The 13,667-nt window shown below is 42.7% G+C and overlaps 1 protein-coding gene across 1 annotated transcript in view; it reads right to left on the bottom strand.

The window, feature by feature from the left end:
- Window positions 1-11,543, bottom strand: part of AACS (acetoacetyl-CoA synthetase) — a 57,835-nt gene extending 46,292 nt beyond the window's left edge. Inside the window, exons 1-3 of the mRNA XM_072144364.1 lie at window positions 11,303-11,543; window positions 6,692-6,795; window positions 1,443-1,563 (exon numbers count right to left, since the gene is read on the bottom strand). Of these exons, the coding sequence (XP_072000465.1) occupies window positions 1,443-1,563; window positions 6,692-6,795; window positions 11,303-11,432 (355 nt within the window). The 5' untranslated portion in view covers window positions 11,433-11,543. The remainder of the gene's footprint in view (window positions 1-1,442; window positions 1,564-6,691; window positions 6,796-11,302) is intronic.
- Between the last annotated feature and the right edge of the window lie 2,124 nt (window positions 11,544-13,667).

Below are 13,667 nucleotides of genomic sequence, written 5' to 3'. Positions count from 1 at the left end.
TTACCTGGGATCGCCACTCCCCGTGACGTCATCGGGGGGGCGGCGATCCGTCTCCATGGTAGCCTCGGGTCTTCGTTTTAACCCCTTCATTACAATGTGCTGATAGCACATTGTAATGAATGAGGAGCAAAATCCCCACATACTGCCATACTGTAGTATGGCAGTATATGATAGGATCGATCAGACAACCTAGGGTTAAAGTACCCTAGGGAGTCTGAAAAATAGTAAAAATAAAAAAAAAGTTTAAAAAAAAAAAAATTATAATAAAAAAACCTAAAATTTCAAATCACCCCCCTTTCCCTAGAACTGACATAAATATAAATAAACAGTAAAAATCATAAACACATTAGGTATCGACGCGTCCGAAAATGCCCGATCTATCAAAATATGATAACGGTTTTTCAATGTGTTTAACCCCGTAACGGAAAACAGCGCCCAAAGTCCAAAAATGGCACTTTTTTGCCATTTTGAAAAATATAAAAAAAAAATCTATAAAAAGTGATCAATAGGTCGTACAGTCCTAAAAATTATATCATTGAAAATATTATCAAATTCACCACCCACAGCTCCGTACACCAAAGTATAAAAAAGTTATTAGCGCCAGAAGTTGGCAAAATCCAAAAAATTATTTTTGTACAGGAGGTTTTCATTTTTGTAAATGTATGAAAACATTATAAAACCTATACAAATTTGGTATCCCCTTAATCGTACCGACCCAAAGAATAAAGTAGACATGTCATTTGGGGCGCTCAGTGAAAGACGTAATATCCAAGCCCACAAGAAAATGGCGCAAATGCGTTTTTTCACCATTTTCACTGCATTTGGAATTTTTTTCCCACTTCCGAGTACATGGCATGGAATATTTAATACCATCACTATGAAGTGCAATTTGTTACGCAGAAAACAAGCCATCACACAGCTCTTTATGTGTAAAAATAAAAAAAAAAGTTATAGATTTTTGAAGGTGGGGAGTGAAAAATGGACATGAAAAAACAGGAAAGGGCCCGGTCCTTAACCGGTTAACTAACCAAGCCCAGGTCCTGCCCCACTAAAAGTTATGTATAATCCTTTGTGACGCAAATTAAGTTTCTCACATCTGCCTAGCCTTTCATGGCATTAGTACACAGAGATTGAGACATTATACCGTACGTTGTCTTGGTTTGATTTCTTCAGAGCTCACTCTGTGAATTTTATTAGTCATTAGAGAACCTGAGGTTGTGTAAACAGGGACAGAACTTATAAAACTTATTATTTTTATACAATTCTCACGTGGAATTTATTCTCATCTGGAAAATAAAATATACATGCAATATATACAAAGTAATCATATTGCTACAAATGTTTCACCGTATCCATGTAAATGCTGTGCCATCAGAAAGTTCCTATATAGCATGAAACACAAGTGTCACAGCATTCGTACAATTGCTTCGGCACACACTTACTTGTAGCATAAAGCGCTATCTTATCATTGTCCTTGTGTTTCAGAAGGTTTTCAGCGTAATTCAGGCGGCTCCCATGAAACCATTCGGGAACGTCAGCAATTCCTTTGGATCTGTCAATTACCTGTAAATAAAAGTAAACCAAAATATACGTCAACTTGTTTAAAATAAAGGATATCACACAATCAGGACCCCCCATCCACTCATAGAGGCAGAATATTTACTGGAGTTATCCAGTTTCCCAATTTTTCTGATTTGCGTGGAATTGTGTGTGGCAATGTGAGAAAATTAGCATAACTCACACCTCCAGCCCCAGCTCCTCCTCTCTGACCAAACAAAGATTACAATGGTCAGATACGGAGACCAACCGTGGGGGCTAGAACAAAAATTTAAGTGGCCCCGAATCTGTAACAGACCCTACAGAATTTTATGCTAATCTCCATATGAGTGAGGTGGTGAAAGGTCCTCTTTAAAGGGGGTTTTCCCATGAATGACACTTATCCACAGAATAGGAGATAAGCATCTAATGTAGGTGCCAAGTATTTGATGGTTCGGAAGCTGACTGCTGAAAACCATAGCTATAAAAGAGCGGAGGTCCCCAAGTATCCCTTGTGAAAAGAGCAGCGTATAATCTCTCTTAGCACATATTGAACATTCAGTCTACTACTCCAATCATTGCCGGGCTCCCGGAAGTCAGGTCTATTGACAGGGGAAATGAGAAAAAACATCCCCATGTATCTTTAAAAGGAGAATAAATAAGTCCAACCTCACAGAAAACAAAGCAATGAATGATGATAACTGTAGGAAATAAATGCGATTCATGAGCTACGTTTAGCATCTACCATTTGTCTTCTGTGTCACACTGTACTTATAGTTGTCCATCAAACAAATGTACCTAGAAGGACACCGATTCCACAGATAATTTTCTGTTTTGGAAAATAAGCTTAGCACATATGGGCTTCTCAAGTGTGGGTAATATCCAGACAGTTGTACTGCTCTAATGTGCCGTAATATATACACCACGCAAATGCTAAGGTGGCAGCAAGAAGACCTCCGAGACAGAGACTACCGTGACACAAAGCTGATAAAGAAGCGTTTTTTATGCTGCAAACTTCAGCTTTTGATTTAAAAGAAATCTACCAATGAAATTAACCTCTACTAAGCCCCACCAGTGCTTCGTAGAGGTTAACATCTGTATAGCAGGCAAAGTACTTAAACTGCGCCTGCTGCCTCCTTTGCACCCCCCGTTACTCTCTACTACTCCAGCTGTGCTGGCAGAGTTGGTGACGTCACCATGAACTACCATGTATTCCCCTCCAATGCACTGCCCTCTGCTACTCAGTGGGCCACATGTACCATAATGATCTTTATTTGACACTTTTTGTGGCACATGTTCACTCACCATTGTCTAGTTTTCTGCACTGTTCTCCAAGTTACCTCCTGGCTCCAGTTATTAAACGCCAATGTAATAAATAGTGAAGCGGCACTCACCAGATGCGTTTTCAATCTTTTATACAGCAGATTAGCAATACAGACAAACATCTCACCGCGGCAAACAACAGGCCGTTTTGTGCCAGACAGGTGCTTTCTCAAGCCTACAACGACACTCCCCCAGAGGAAGCCCCCCATGACGCAATTGCAGCAAACGATGTGCTTCCGTGGGCCGCACATAAGTGCACGCCCCCTGTGACATTGTCGTTGAAGAAGGAACACATAACAACAAAAAGCAAAAAGAGCGGAAGGAACGGACTCGCTGCCAATGACAAAAATATAACTATATAGGAAAGCGTAGTAATAGAAACTCACTATGAGAGCAAGGGTTGAACCTGCTAATAGCCTAAAACATTGGGGATAATTTCGCAAACCCAGGGCTTTAAAGTAGATAAACATTGGCAGCGAGTTAGTGATCCAAAATATACACACAGATTAAAACACATATATGCAAGATAAACAATCTTGTACTAATCTAAAAATAAGGAGAGGGGGAGAAAAAAAAAAACGAAAATACACTCTTACTCTGTTCCTCTCCCTCCCAATTCCATATGCAGATCAGGGACCACCTGTAACCGAAAATTTTTTGCAACATACAAGATCCCCTTCCAATCCACATTATCATTCTCAACATAATGGAAATTCAGGTCTAAAGTCAGGACTAAAGTCAAACCATACCTAGGAATATACCCAGGGGCGCACCTGCCATGAGGCGAGTTGAGATTCTCGCCTTAGGCGGCGCGCCTCCTGCTAGTTGAGGGGGCGGCGTCGGGCTCCCGTCTGCTCATCAAATCACCCTGCCCGCACATTGCCCCGCAGCCCGCCCATCAGATCGACCTGCCCATCGCATCTTGCCGCATGCCGGCACTTCCCCTTCGCGGCCCACCCCCAACACATCGCCCCGCGGCCCGCCCATCACATCTCCCCGCATCCCGATACCTACCCCGGCGGCCCGCCCCCAACACGTCCACCCGCGCGCACATCGTCCTGTGGCCCGCCCATCACATCTCCCCGCATGCCGGCACTTCAACCCACGGCCCGTCCATCACACACACCTGCCCGCCGGCACTTTCCCCCGCCCGCCAGCACAGGTACCTACCCCAGCCCAAAGCCCCTCGCCCTCCAAATGCCCGCCGGCACATCCACCTGCCGGCACAGGTACCTGCTCCAGCACTAAGTCCACGCTGGTTCCCCCCAGGCTCCGATTCACACCCCCCCCCCCTCTCCGGACCGATTCCCACCTAACCCGGCAACCCCCCCCTACCCCCTGGAGGACAGGGCCGATGATGAAAGAAGAAAAAAGGTAAGGTAACTTCTATGTATGTTTGTATATGTAAGTATATATGTATATATGTATGTATAGATGTGTGTTTGTATATATGTATATTCTGTAACTGTATGTGTGTGTATATTTGCTGTATATACTGTTTATATATGTGTATTTGTTGTATGTATACTCAGTATGTATGTGTGTACATTCAGCGTGCCACCATGTAAAATATACTATATGGCAGCACCCTGTATGTATTATATGCTATATGGCGGCACACTGTATGTATTATATGGTATATGGCGGCACGCTGTATGTATTATATGGTATATGGCGGCACGCTGTATGTATAATATGGTATATGGCGGCACGCTGTATGTATAATATGGTATATGGCGGCACGCCGTATGTATTATATGGTATATGGAGGCACACTGTATGTATAATATGGTATATGGCGGCACGCTGTGTGTATTATATGGTATATGGTGGCACGCTGTATTGATTTTATATGGTATGTGGCGGTACGCTGTATTGATTTTATATTATATGGCAGCACGCTGTATGTATTATATGGTATGTGGCGGCACGCTGTATGTATTATATGGTATGTGGCGGTACGCTGTATGTATTATATGGTATGTGGCGGTACGCTGTATGTATTATATGGTATGTGGCGGTACGCTGTATGTATTATATGGTATGTGGCGGTACGCTGTATGTATTATATGGTATGTGGCGGTACGCTGTATGTATTATATGGTATGTGGCGGTACGCTGTATTGATTTTATATGGTATGTGACGGCACGCTGTATGTATTATATGGTATATGGCGGCACGCTGTATTTATAATATGGTATATGGCGGCACACTGTATGTATAATATGGTATATGGTGGCACGCTGTATGTATAATATGGTATATCGTGGCATGCTGTATGTATTATATGGTATATGGCGGCACGCTGTATGTATTATATGGTATGTGGCGGTACGCTGTATTGATTTTATATTATATGGCAGCACGCTGTATTTTATATTATATGGCGGATTGTTGTATGTATTTTGTGCTTTGTAGTAGCTCGCTGTGTTTATTCTGTAATTCGCGGTAGGATGTTCTATGTATTTTTCATTGCTTTATTTTCACATTAAACCAATATGATAGCGTCTGATCCTGACACTCCATGATATATTACATATATGGAGTCGGGGGGGGGGGGGGCGTCTTTTTATAGCTCGCCTCAGGCAGCAGAAAGGCTAGGTGCACCCCTGAATATACCTAAATCGTTCTGGTCGTTAAGACCTTACAGGTGGTCCCTGACCCCTATTTTTAGATTTGTACAAGATTGTTTATCTTGCATATATGTGTAAATTTTGGATCACTAACTCGATGCCAATGTTTATCTACTTTAAAGCCCTGGGTTTGCAAAATTAACCCATGTTTTAGGCTATTTAGGCTTTTATAATGAGTTTCTATTACTACGCTTTAGTTACACTTTTGTCATTGACAGCGAGTCCGATTCTGTGTTCCACTCTTTTTGCTTTTTGTAGTTATGGGTTCCCTCGGCAATGATAACCTCACAGGGGGCGTGCACTCATGCGCGGTTCCTGGAAGCGCATCGCTTCCCCTGGGGGAGTGTCGTAGTAGGCTTGAGAAAAGGCCTATCGCTTGCCGCGGTCTGATGTTTGTCCATATTGCCACTCTGCTGAATAAAAGATTGAAAACGCATCTGGCGAGTGCCGCTTCACTATTTACTACATTGGTGTTTGCATTATCTGAACTTGGAGCAGAGCACCTACGACGTGTAGCCCATGGTCTGTGTGGGAAGAGCACTTTGGACAGGGGGAGACCCACAGTTGTAGTGCCGGTATCGTTCTCATTTCTCTGTTTGCATGATCCAGTTATTAAAGTTAACTTTTTATAAAATTTTTCAAAACATGTCACAAATAACTTAACTCAGGTGCATTAAAAAGACAAAAATCCTAAGAAACATCTGACCAGCAGAAAAAGATAATAAAAGGCAGGAGCACAAAGCCAAAACAAATGTACATGTGCCCGGTAAGTAGCAGGCAGAAGAGGTGGGGGGAGCAGCAGGCATGGTTGTAGTGCTCCAGGGGGAATGGCGTTTAGAGGATAATTTCAGTGGTAGAATTTGTTTTTTATTTTACAGATGAAAAGGTCACAGTTGTGTTGGCCTAAGGCTAACAACACATGCACAATATTGGTCCATAAACAGTGGTCTCGTGCTGGCTTGAGGCCCATGTGTCATTGGTATGCAAGGTCCATTCACCCTCCAATGACAACATAAAGGAAAGGCATTCAGCTCATATACGTAAGGGGAATAAAATATAATTGACACACACTGCTCCTCCTCTTTCACTTTACTCATAACTTTGGTTATATTTTACAACACGCAATGATCTATTTCACAGCGGGATGTGATACATTGGATAAATCAATGTATCCAGGAGGTTTAAAGAGAGGACCTACCTCGTCATATATATGAGAAAAGACAATGCCACTGAAGTGCCAAAATTCTCCCCAAAATTCTGGATAAAATGCCACCGACCATTGATACAGTTCATTGTAGTTAGCTAAAACAGGGAAAGCAATGAGATAGGTTAATGGTATAATTTTGGCAACATTGTACAAATTTATCTAAACACTCCATCAGTGGGGGGAGGGGCACCACTCCTCCCACCAATGTCAATAGAAACTGAGTGTCCACTCTCTGCACAGTCTCGCCGCACCAATACTGTGCACAATAGACATCTATGAGGCCGTGAGCTGCTCACTGTTTGTGTAGCCAGCTCATAGCCAAAAAAAATATATGGTCGTGAGCATGCGGTCTATGTAGATTTAGCTGATAATACTATTGTTTTCATCTCCTTATTTCTAGTGGCCTATAATACGCGACAATTATGGGTAACAAACATTTACATGAGAAAGTGTTCCTGATAACAGTGAGGATGCTTTTGTCATGCGAATTAATCTTTTTTGCAGCACACATCTGGTTTGTAGACTGCAAATACCATCTTAAAGGAACTGTCTAAGAAACAGGAGGAAAAGAAGGCTTAATGCTCAATACCAGATCTTGGCCATGTCCATCTCAGGCATTATAAACCAGGGGCACTTACTCATAGGTCCAGGCATGGCGACTGTGGTAATCTTCTTATCCTTGGCCTCCTTTCTGCTTAATTTTTAAAATATGCCGAGGGGCTCTGGGGGAGTTAACAGAAGCCCTCATTTCTACAGATTCACAGTTACAATGACCAGGACAGGTCTCCCCCTCCCCCTGCTCTCTCCTTTCTCCCTCTGCCTGTGAAATATAGTGCAGGGGGATTGGAGACCTGCTCTGCTCATTGTAACAGCCTGTAAAGATTGAGTATGAAAGGGCTCTGGAAACACCCACCAGAGCCCTCCAGGCTCATTAGTACAATTGTATAAGTTGATTTTAGAAGGAAGGAGGCAATGGATAACAAATATAAGACAAATCTCCACAGTCACAGTGCCGGGTCTATGAGTGAGTGTTTATCAGACTTAATTTCCTTTTAATGTCAATTTCTCCTCCAAAGCAAAGAATAAGAGACTTAGTGTTGAAATGGTATTCCCACAAAGACAAGTTTTTTTAAAAGATAAAAAAAAAATTATAATTCAATGTTATTAACAAAAATACAGCATTTCACAGATATAAATCCAACCTGTCTATCAGTCCTGGTGTACACAAGTTTTGTTGTCACTAGACCCAATGCTGTTTAGGGTCTGGGATCTTGCTCTTCTGTCTGACACAGCACTGAGGTCCTCCCTGCCTCTAGCCCCCACCCTTGCATTCCAGGACAAGCTCACACACACACTTCCTGTTGGCAGGAGAGTAGAGCAAAGCTGCATACAGATAAGATCTTTATCTGGGGGGAGAGGGAGGCTCAGCTGATCTGACAGTATGTGTTTTAGATGATATATAGTAGAGCTGTGCATGTTATTATGCCTGTGATAGTATGGCACTGTGTAATATGCATCTCATCATCTCTGATCTGATTCTTTTTTGTGTCATATACTAGTGAATGTTCAGAAGCTAAATGAAAGTATTTAAACCTGTACCCTGATAATCTAAGCTCACTGTCAGCAAACAGCATTAGAGAAATTATGAAGTGTCTGGTTAGAGAGTTTTCACACTCTGGAAACTTACACTGACCATCACTGAATAATAGGAGTAATAAACAGCAATAAAACTGAAATTGTAAATTAAGGGGTTAAAAAATTATCTTTATTGTGTAATCATAACTAGGGGATTAAAATTTGTGAATTTTCCTTCATGGGCAAACCCCTTTAAGTCATTTTCAGGAAAGAGCATGGCCTAAGTGGCTATTAGTAGTAACATGATCTGATTACAGGTAGATAAGCTGGGCTGTGATTAAGGGTGAGGTTGTAAAACAGGCAAGAGCAGTAACTGTAAATCTAACTTTCTATATAATGGAAAAGTGGAAACATAAAACAGCATATATAATATATATTTAGACCTGCACAAATTACTACAAACCACCACTTAGACTTTGATGAATTTTTAGTGGCTTATTAATAACCCTAAAAGGTTTAAGGTGTTCCCCGACTGTTGTTGTGCAGGGAATAATAAAAACATTCACAATGGCAGAACAAAATAAAATAAATCAACATGGGGAGAGAAAAAGAACTGGACCGCACATCCACACATCACACAATGATCTACTGCCACTAGGCTGCATTATATAACAAACTCAAGGTTCTTAGTTACATTTTGATCAAATTGTATAAGCCACCAACCACTTCAAGGTAACCTCTTTTTGGTGGGCCCCTATGCTATTATGTGCAGCATCACATGGCGTCCACCACCGCTGCAGCACAGCGCCGGCAGGGACCAAGACCCGGTTGCCCCCCAGTACCCATACTGGCAGGCATAGCTCCCATGGCTCCGGGCCCGGGCCCCCACCAGCACCGCACCACAGAAGCGGCGGACGCCATGCAACACCGCACCATGTGAACAGGAAAAAAGGCTCATCATGTGTGAACGGGTGTTGAATACTCACTGTTCCATGTGGTCTCAGACAAATGTAACTAAGAACCTCGAGTTTGTTATATAATGCAGCCTAGCGGCAGTAGATCATTGTATCATGTGTGGATGTGCGGTCCAGTTCTTTTTCTCTCCCCATGTTGGTTTAGTATATTCTATCCCTTCATTTATTTAGTTTTTCCTGATACCAGCACTCCGCCCCATTCAACCCAGGTGTTTTTAAAATTAGCAGGAGACTGCATATAGGGGCCGCCTACTTCCTCTCAGCCAGTGTCTGAGACCACATGGAACAGTGAGTATTCAACACCTGTTCCCACATGGTGAGCCTTTTTTCCTGTTCACATGGTGCGGTGTTGCATGGCGTGCGGTGCTGGTGGGGGCCTGGGCCCGGAGCCATGGGGGCTATGCCTGTCAGTATGGGTACTGGGGGGCAACCGGGTCTTGGTCCCTGCTGTGCTGCGGCGGTGGTGGACGCCATGTGATGCTGCACATAATAGCGTAGGGACCCACCATAAAGAGGTCACCGTGAAGTGGTTGGTGGCTTATACAATTTGATCAAAATGTAACGAAGAACCTCGAGTTCGTTATATAATGCAGCCTAGTGGCAGTAGATCATTGTATCATGTGTGGATGTGCGGTCCAGTTCTTTTTCTCTCCCCATGTTGAAAATAAAATAAATCCTACTTGTTTCACCACTCTCCCATGGTTCCTATATGAATGCTGCCCATGTACCCCTTCTGCACTACCTCCCACAGCCCTAGATTACCAGGAAATATCTGAAGGTAATAACTAGCAAAAGCAGAGACCTGTCTTAGCCGATCAGCATTGGGTTCCTTACTTTTTAAAGTAATTATTTTGCTGCATTAAATGGAATGGGTCTAACAAAAATGAAGTTGCTTCTCCTGTTCCTCTAATGGTGGGTGATTATTCTCCTCTTCTAACTTATCAAAAGTAGACAACGGAAGGGATATCCCTTTCTTTCCAGGTGACCCCTACAACCTACCATTCACAGGCCACAGAGGGGGCTCTCCCCACAACCAGCATGAAACTGAATGGACTCGGCAGTAGCATGTCATTTATGTGATGGGAAAAACTATGGCCTCTGATTAGCAGTAGCTATCATCTGGCGTGATCACCGTGGATGTAAAGTTAGGATTTCTGTATCTAAAAAGTTATTTCTAAATCTTTAACAAATTTTTAAAGAACATTTACCACCAGGATGAAGGATTGTAAACCAAGCACACAGACAAGCTTTTTAGAATTATGCAAATGAGCCTGAGGGGCTCCACTTTCCATAGGAGTTAATGGAGCCTGAAGCCCCCCAGTCTCATTTGCATAATGTTTAATCCTTAGTTTCCTTAAAACCAGGAAGAAGAGTGGATCCTGCAAGAGGGGACACACACAAGTATGTTAGTGTGCTTGGTTTACAAGCCTTGATCCTGATGGTAGATTTCATTTAAGGTCCAGTTCACTACAGCATGTGGACCTCACTAAAACAATAAAAATGTGTAGGCCATTGATTACAAGACACTTACACATTGTAAGTAAACAATCACTGCCACATGATGTAACGTCACAGTAGAAGATCACTGCCACATGATGTGATGCCACAGTAGACAATCACGGTAGATAATCACTGCCAAACAATGTGATGTCATATAAGAAAGAAACTGCCACATGATGTGATGATACCAGATGACAGGAGACGATCACCGCCACATGATGTGATGTCATCATGGATAAATGACATGTCACATTGTAAAATCAGTAATGGCAATTGGGTGTCACTGCACTAGGATGAGGACTGGTACAGGCGGCGCGAGAATGTGACAGTCATGAAGTTAAGTACATTAGAGATGTAGACTACAGGATACATGGAAGCAATGTTTTGCTCAATGTTTTCAGTTATACACTTTATTATTCTAGAATACTTTATAGTTGCTACACACAGTATACCTGATGCTGGAGGACTACAAGTACCAGGCATCCTGCCCTCATTGCCTGATCAGTGCGGTGCCACATGCCCTACAAGCTGCTGCTGCCCAGCTGTCACTCACCCAGACTGAGCCCATGATTGCTGTTCACCCTGGCTCTGAACAGGTCCATCTGGGTTATTTTCTTGGAGTCAGGGTACCACATCACCTTAGACTCCATGATCTCCTCCATGGGCTCCTCCTTCCTAGACATGCTGGATGTGCCTGAGTCTCGCCTTCTCTCCGCAGCCACTCTGACACGCACTTATTTACTTGCTGGAGAGGGAGTGTATCATTCCGCGCACTGACAAATAGTCCCTGACCTGCAGAGTCTTCCTACACGTTGTCTGTGGTTTTCTTACCTTTTTGAATGGAGAAATGTTAATGATTTTTAGGTGATGGATTGTCTGCCCTTGAAAATGGTCTGTGTTATGTAAAAAGAAATATTTGGTAAGAGTATTGCACAAGGTGGGATGAGGTCAGGCTGGAACTGGACAAAGTTTCCAATAAGATTTGTAATCCAGTGAAAGTTTACATAGTCAAAAAAGCAGCAAAAAAGATCTGAAAGTATAATGCTGGAAGCTATTGCCTAGAAAGGTTTCTATAGGACAGTGATGGCGAACCTTTTACGGACCGAGTGCCCAAACTACAACCAAAATCCACTTATTTACTGTGAAGTGCCAGCATGGAATTTTATACAGTAACTTATGGCTACCTGTTCCTCCACATCTTTCAATTGTATCGGCCCCCTGAGGCCACCAATACAGTTGACAGAAGGAGAGCAAATTCAAACTATCATTGTGGCTTCTATCCAGGGTCTCTCGGTATAGAAGGAATGGTGGGTCCAGCAGGACGACCTCCAAAGATTATGCACTTCTGTCAACACCTTCTTAGGTCGTGGTCACACATACCGCTAGGCGTCCGTCATAACGCGACGCTAGCGCACAGGGGGAGGTTAAGCCGATTGCATGCGTTTCTCTGGAAACGCATGTGCGTTCGGGTCGAGGACCTCCCCCTGTGCTATGAACGGACGCCTGGCCGCAGCCTTACTTTCCCTGCAGTTCCAAACAGCCAATAAATTGTCGCTTTAAAATAGCACTGAGAGCAACATCTCTTAAGTTGCCTGGGACTGCAGGAAGATTCAGGGCACATTCGCATGTTCTGCTAGCGTCACGTTCGTGCCCTCAGTGAGCTGGTGGAGGAGCATATCTTCATTATTTGCAGAAACCTCCGATTCCGCAACCCTTGCATAACAAGTGCACATACCCTTATATGTCTATCAGGGCAAATCCAAAATACAACATGTCCATCAGAGGCGTAAATAAGAATTTGTGGGTCCAGCTATGGCACCACCCTTATGATCGCCCTGCTAGCTACTAAATATCACAAAAAAATACTCAAACCCTAATAATATAATCCTGTTAACATGACAATGGCACGGAAGAGAACCGCACTGCCAGACCACATTTGGTTGACTAATACTAAGACTAATTATACAACACATTCTGAAAATCATCTCGTAAACTAGAAGGTATTCAATCATCTAGCAACCCACAACTGTCCTTCATTTTCCATCAGGTATAGATCTTTATGACCATTTTCTCTTGGTCATGGCTTATCACCGCATAATTTACCATGTAGAAATCTTTAGAACCTTGCTTCTGCAGAACAAATGCACAATCTGGCTCAAATTTCCAATACCACAAGGACTTACAGAATAGTGTCCTTGAATCCTAAATATAATATAATATAATTCCTAAGCGAAAAATAAATCAAGCACCTGTATCACAAGCTGACTTGGCTAAAGAGAAAACTCTCCTTGTGATAAGTGGTAAAAGGAACTGGTAACAAGTTCCTTTTAATGTCAAAAATCACCACAGGTGTGTGATCCATGAATCATCCACTACATTAGCTAATTCAATTAGAATTGGTATTTAAACAGGCCTCCTTATCATGTTGTTTACATTTTGACAACATGAGACCCAAACCATACTGGACTATTGATCAACAGTACCTTGAAATTACAAAGCTTCAAGTGGGATGTTTTCATATGGAAGTAGCCACTAGAGTGTTAAAGAGTGTCATCAATATATACAGAGAGACTAGAAGAGTCACAGAAAGGCATAGAAGTGGATGTCCTTTGACCACACCCACTTCATTGTGAACTATGCCCTGCAGAACTGGAGTATGAATGCCACACAGCTCCAGGCAGCCAAGTTTCACATCAGACCATTTGAAACTGTTTACATCAACGTGGTCTCTATGCCACAAGACATTGGTGTCATCTTATATGGGCCTTGGAGATGTTCACTGTTTATGACAATAAACCCCAAGCCTCAATGACCTGAGGGCTTTTCTTCATGAAGAGTGATTGTTAGCTCAGCAGAACTGATTAGGGAACTGGATGAGATCTTGCTGCCAGGCCATAACTGATGCTTAAAGGGGTTAT

The sequence above is a fragment of the Engystomops pustulosus genome, chromosome 1, assembly GCF_040894005.1.
Source record: "Engystomops pustulosus chromosome 1, aEngPut4.maternal, whole genome shotgun sequence".
Lineage (NCBI taxonomy): Eukaryota > Metazoa > Chordata > Amphibia > Anura > Leptodactylidae > Engystomops > Engystomops pustulosus.
Note: the sequence above shows the minus strand (reverse complement) of the source record. Positions and strands in the feature narration are given on the sequence as shown.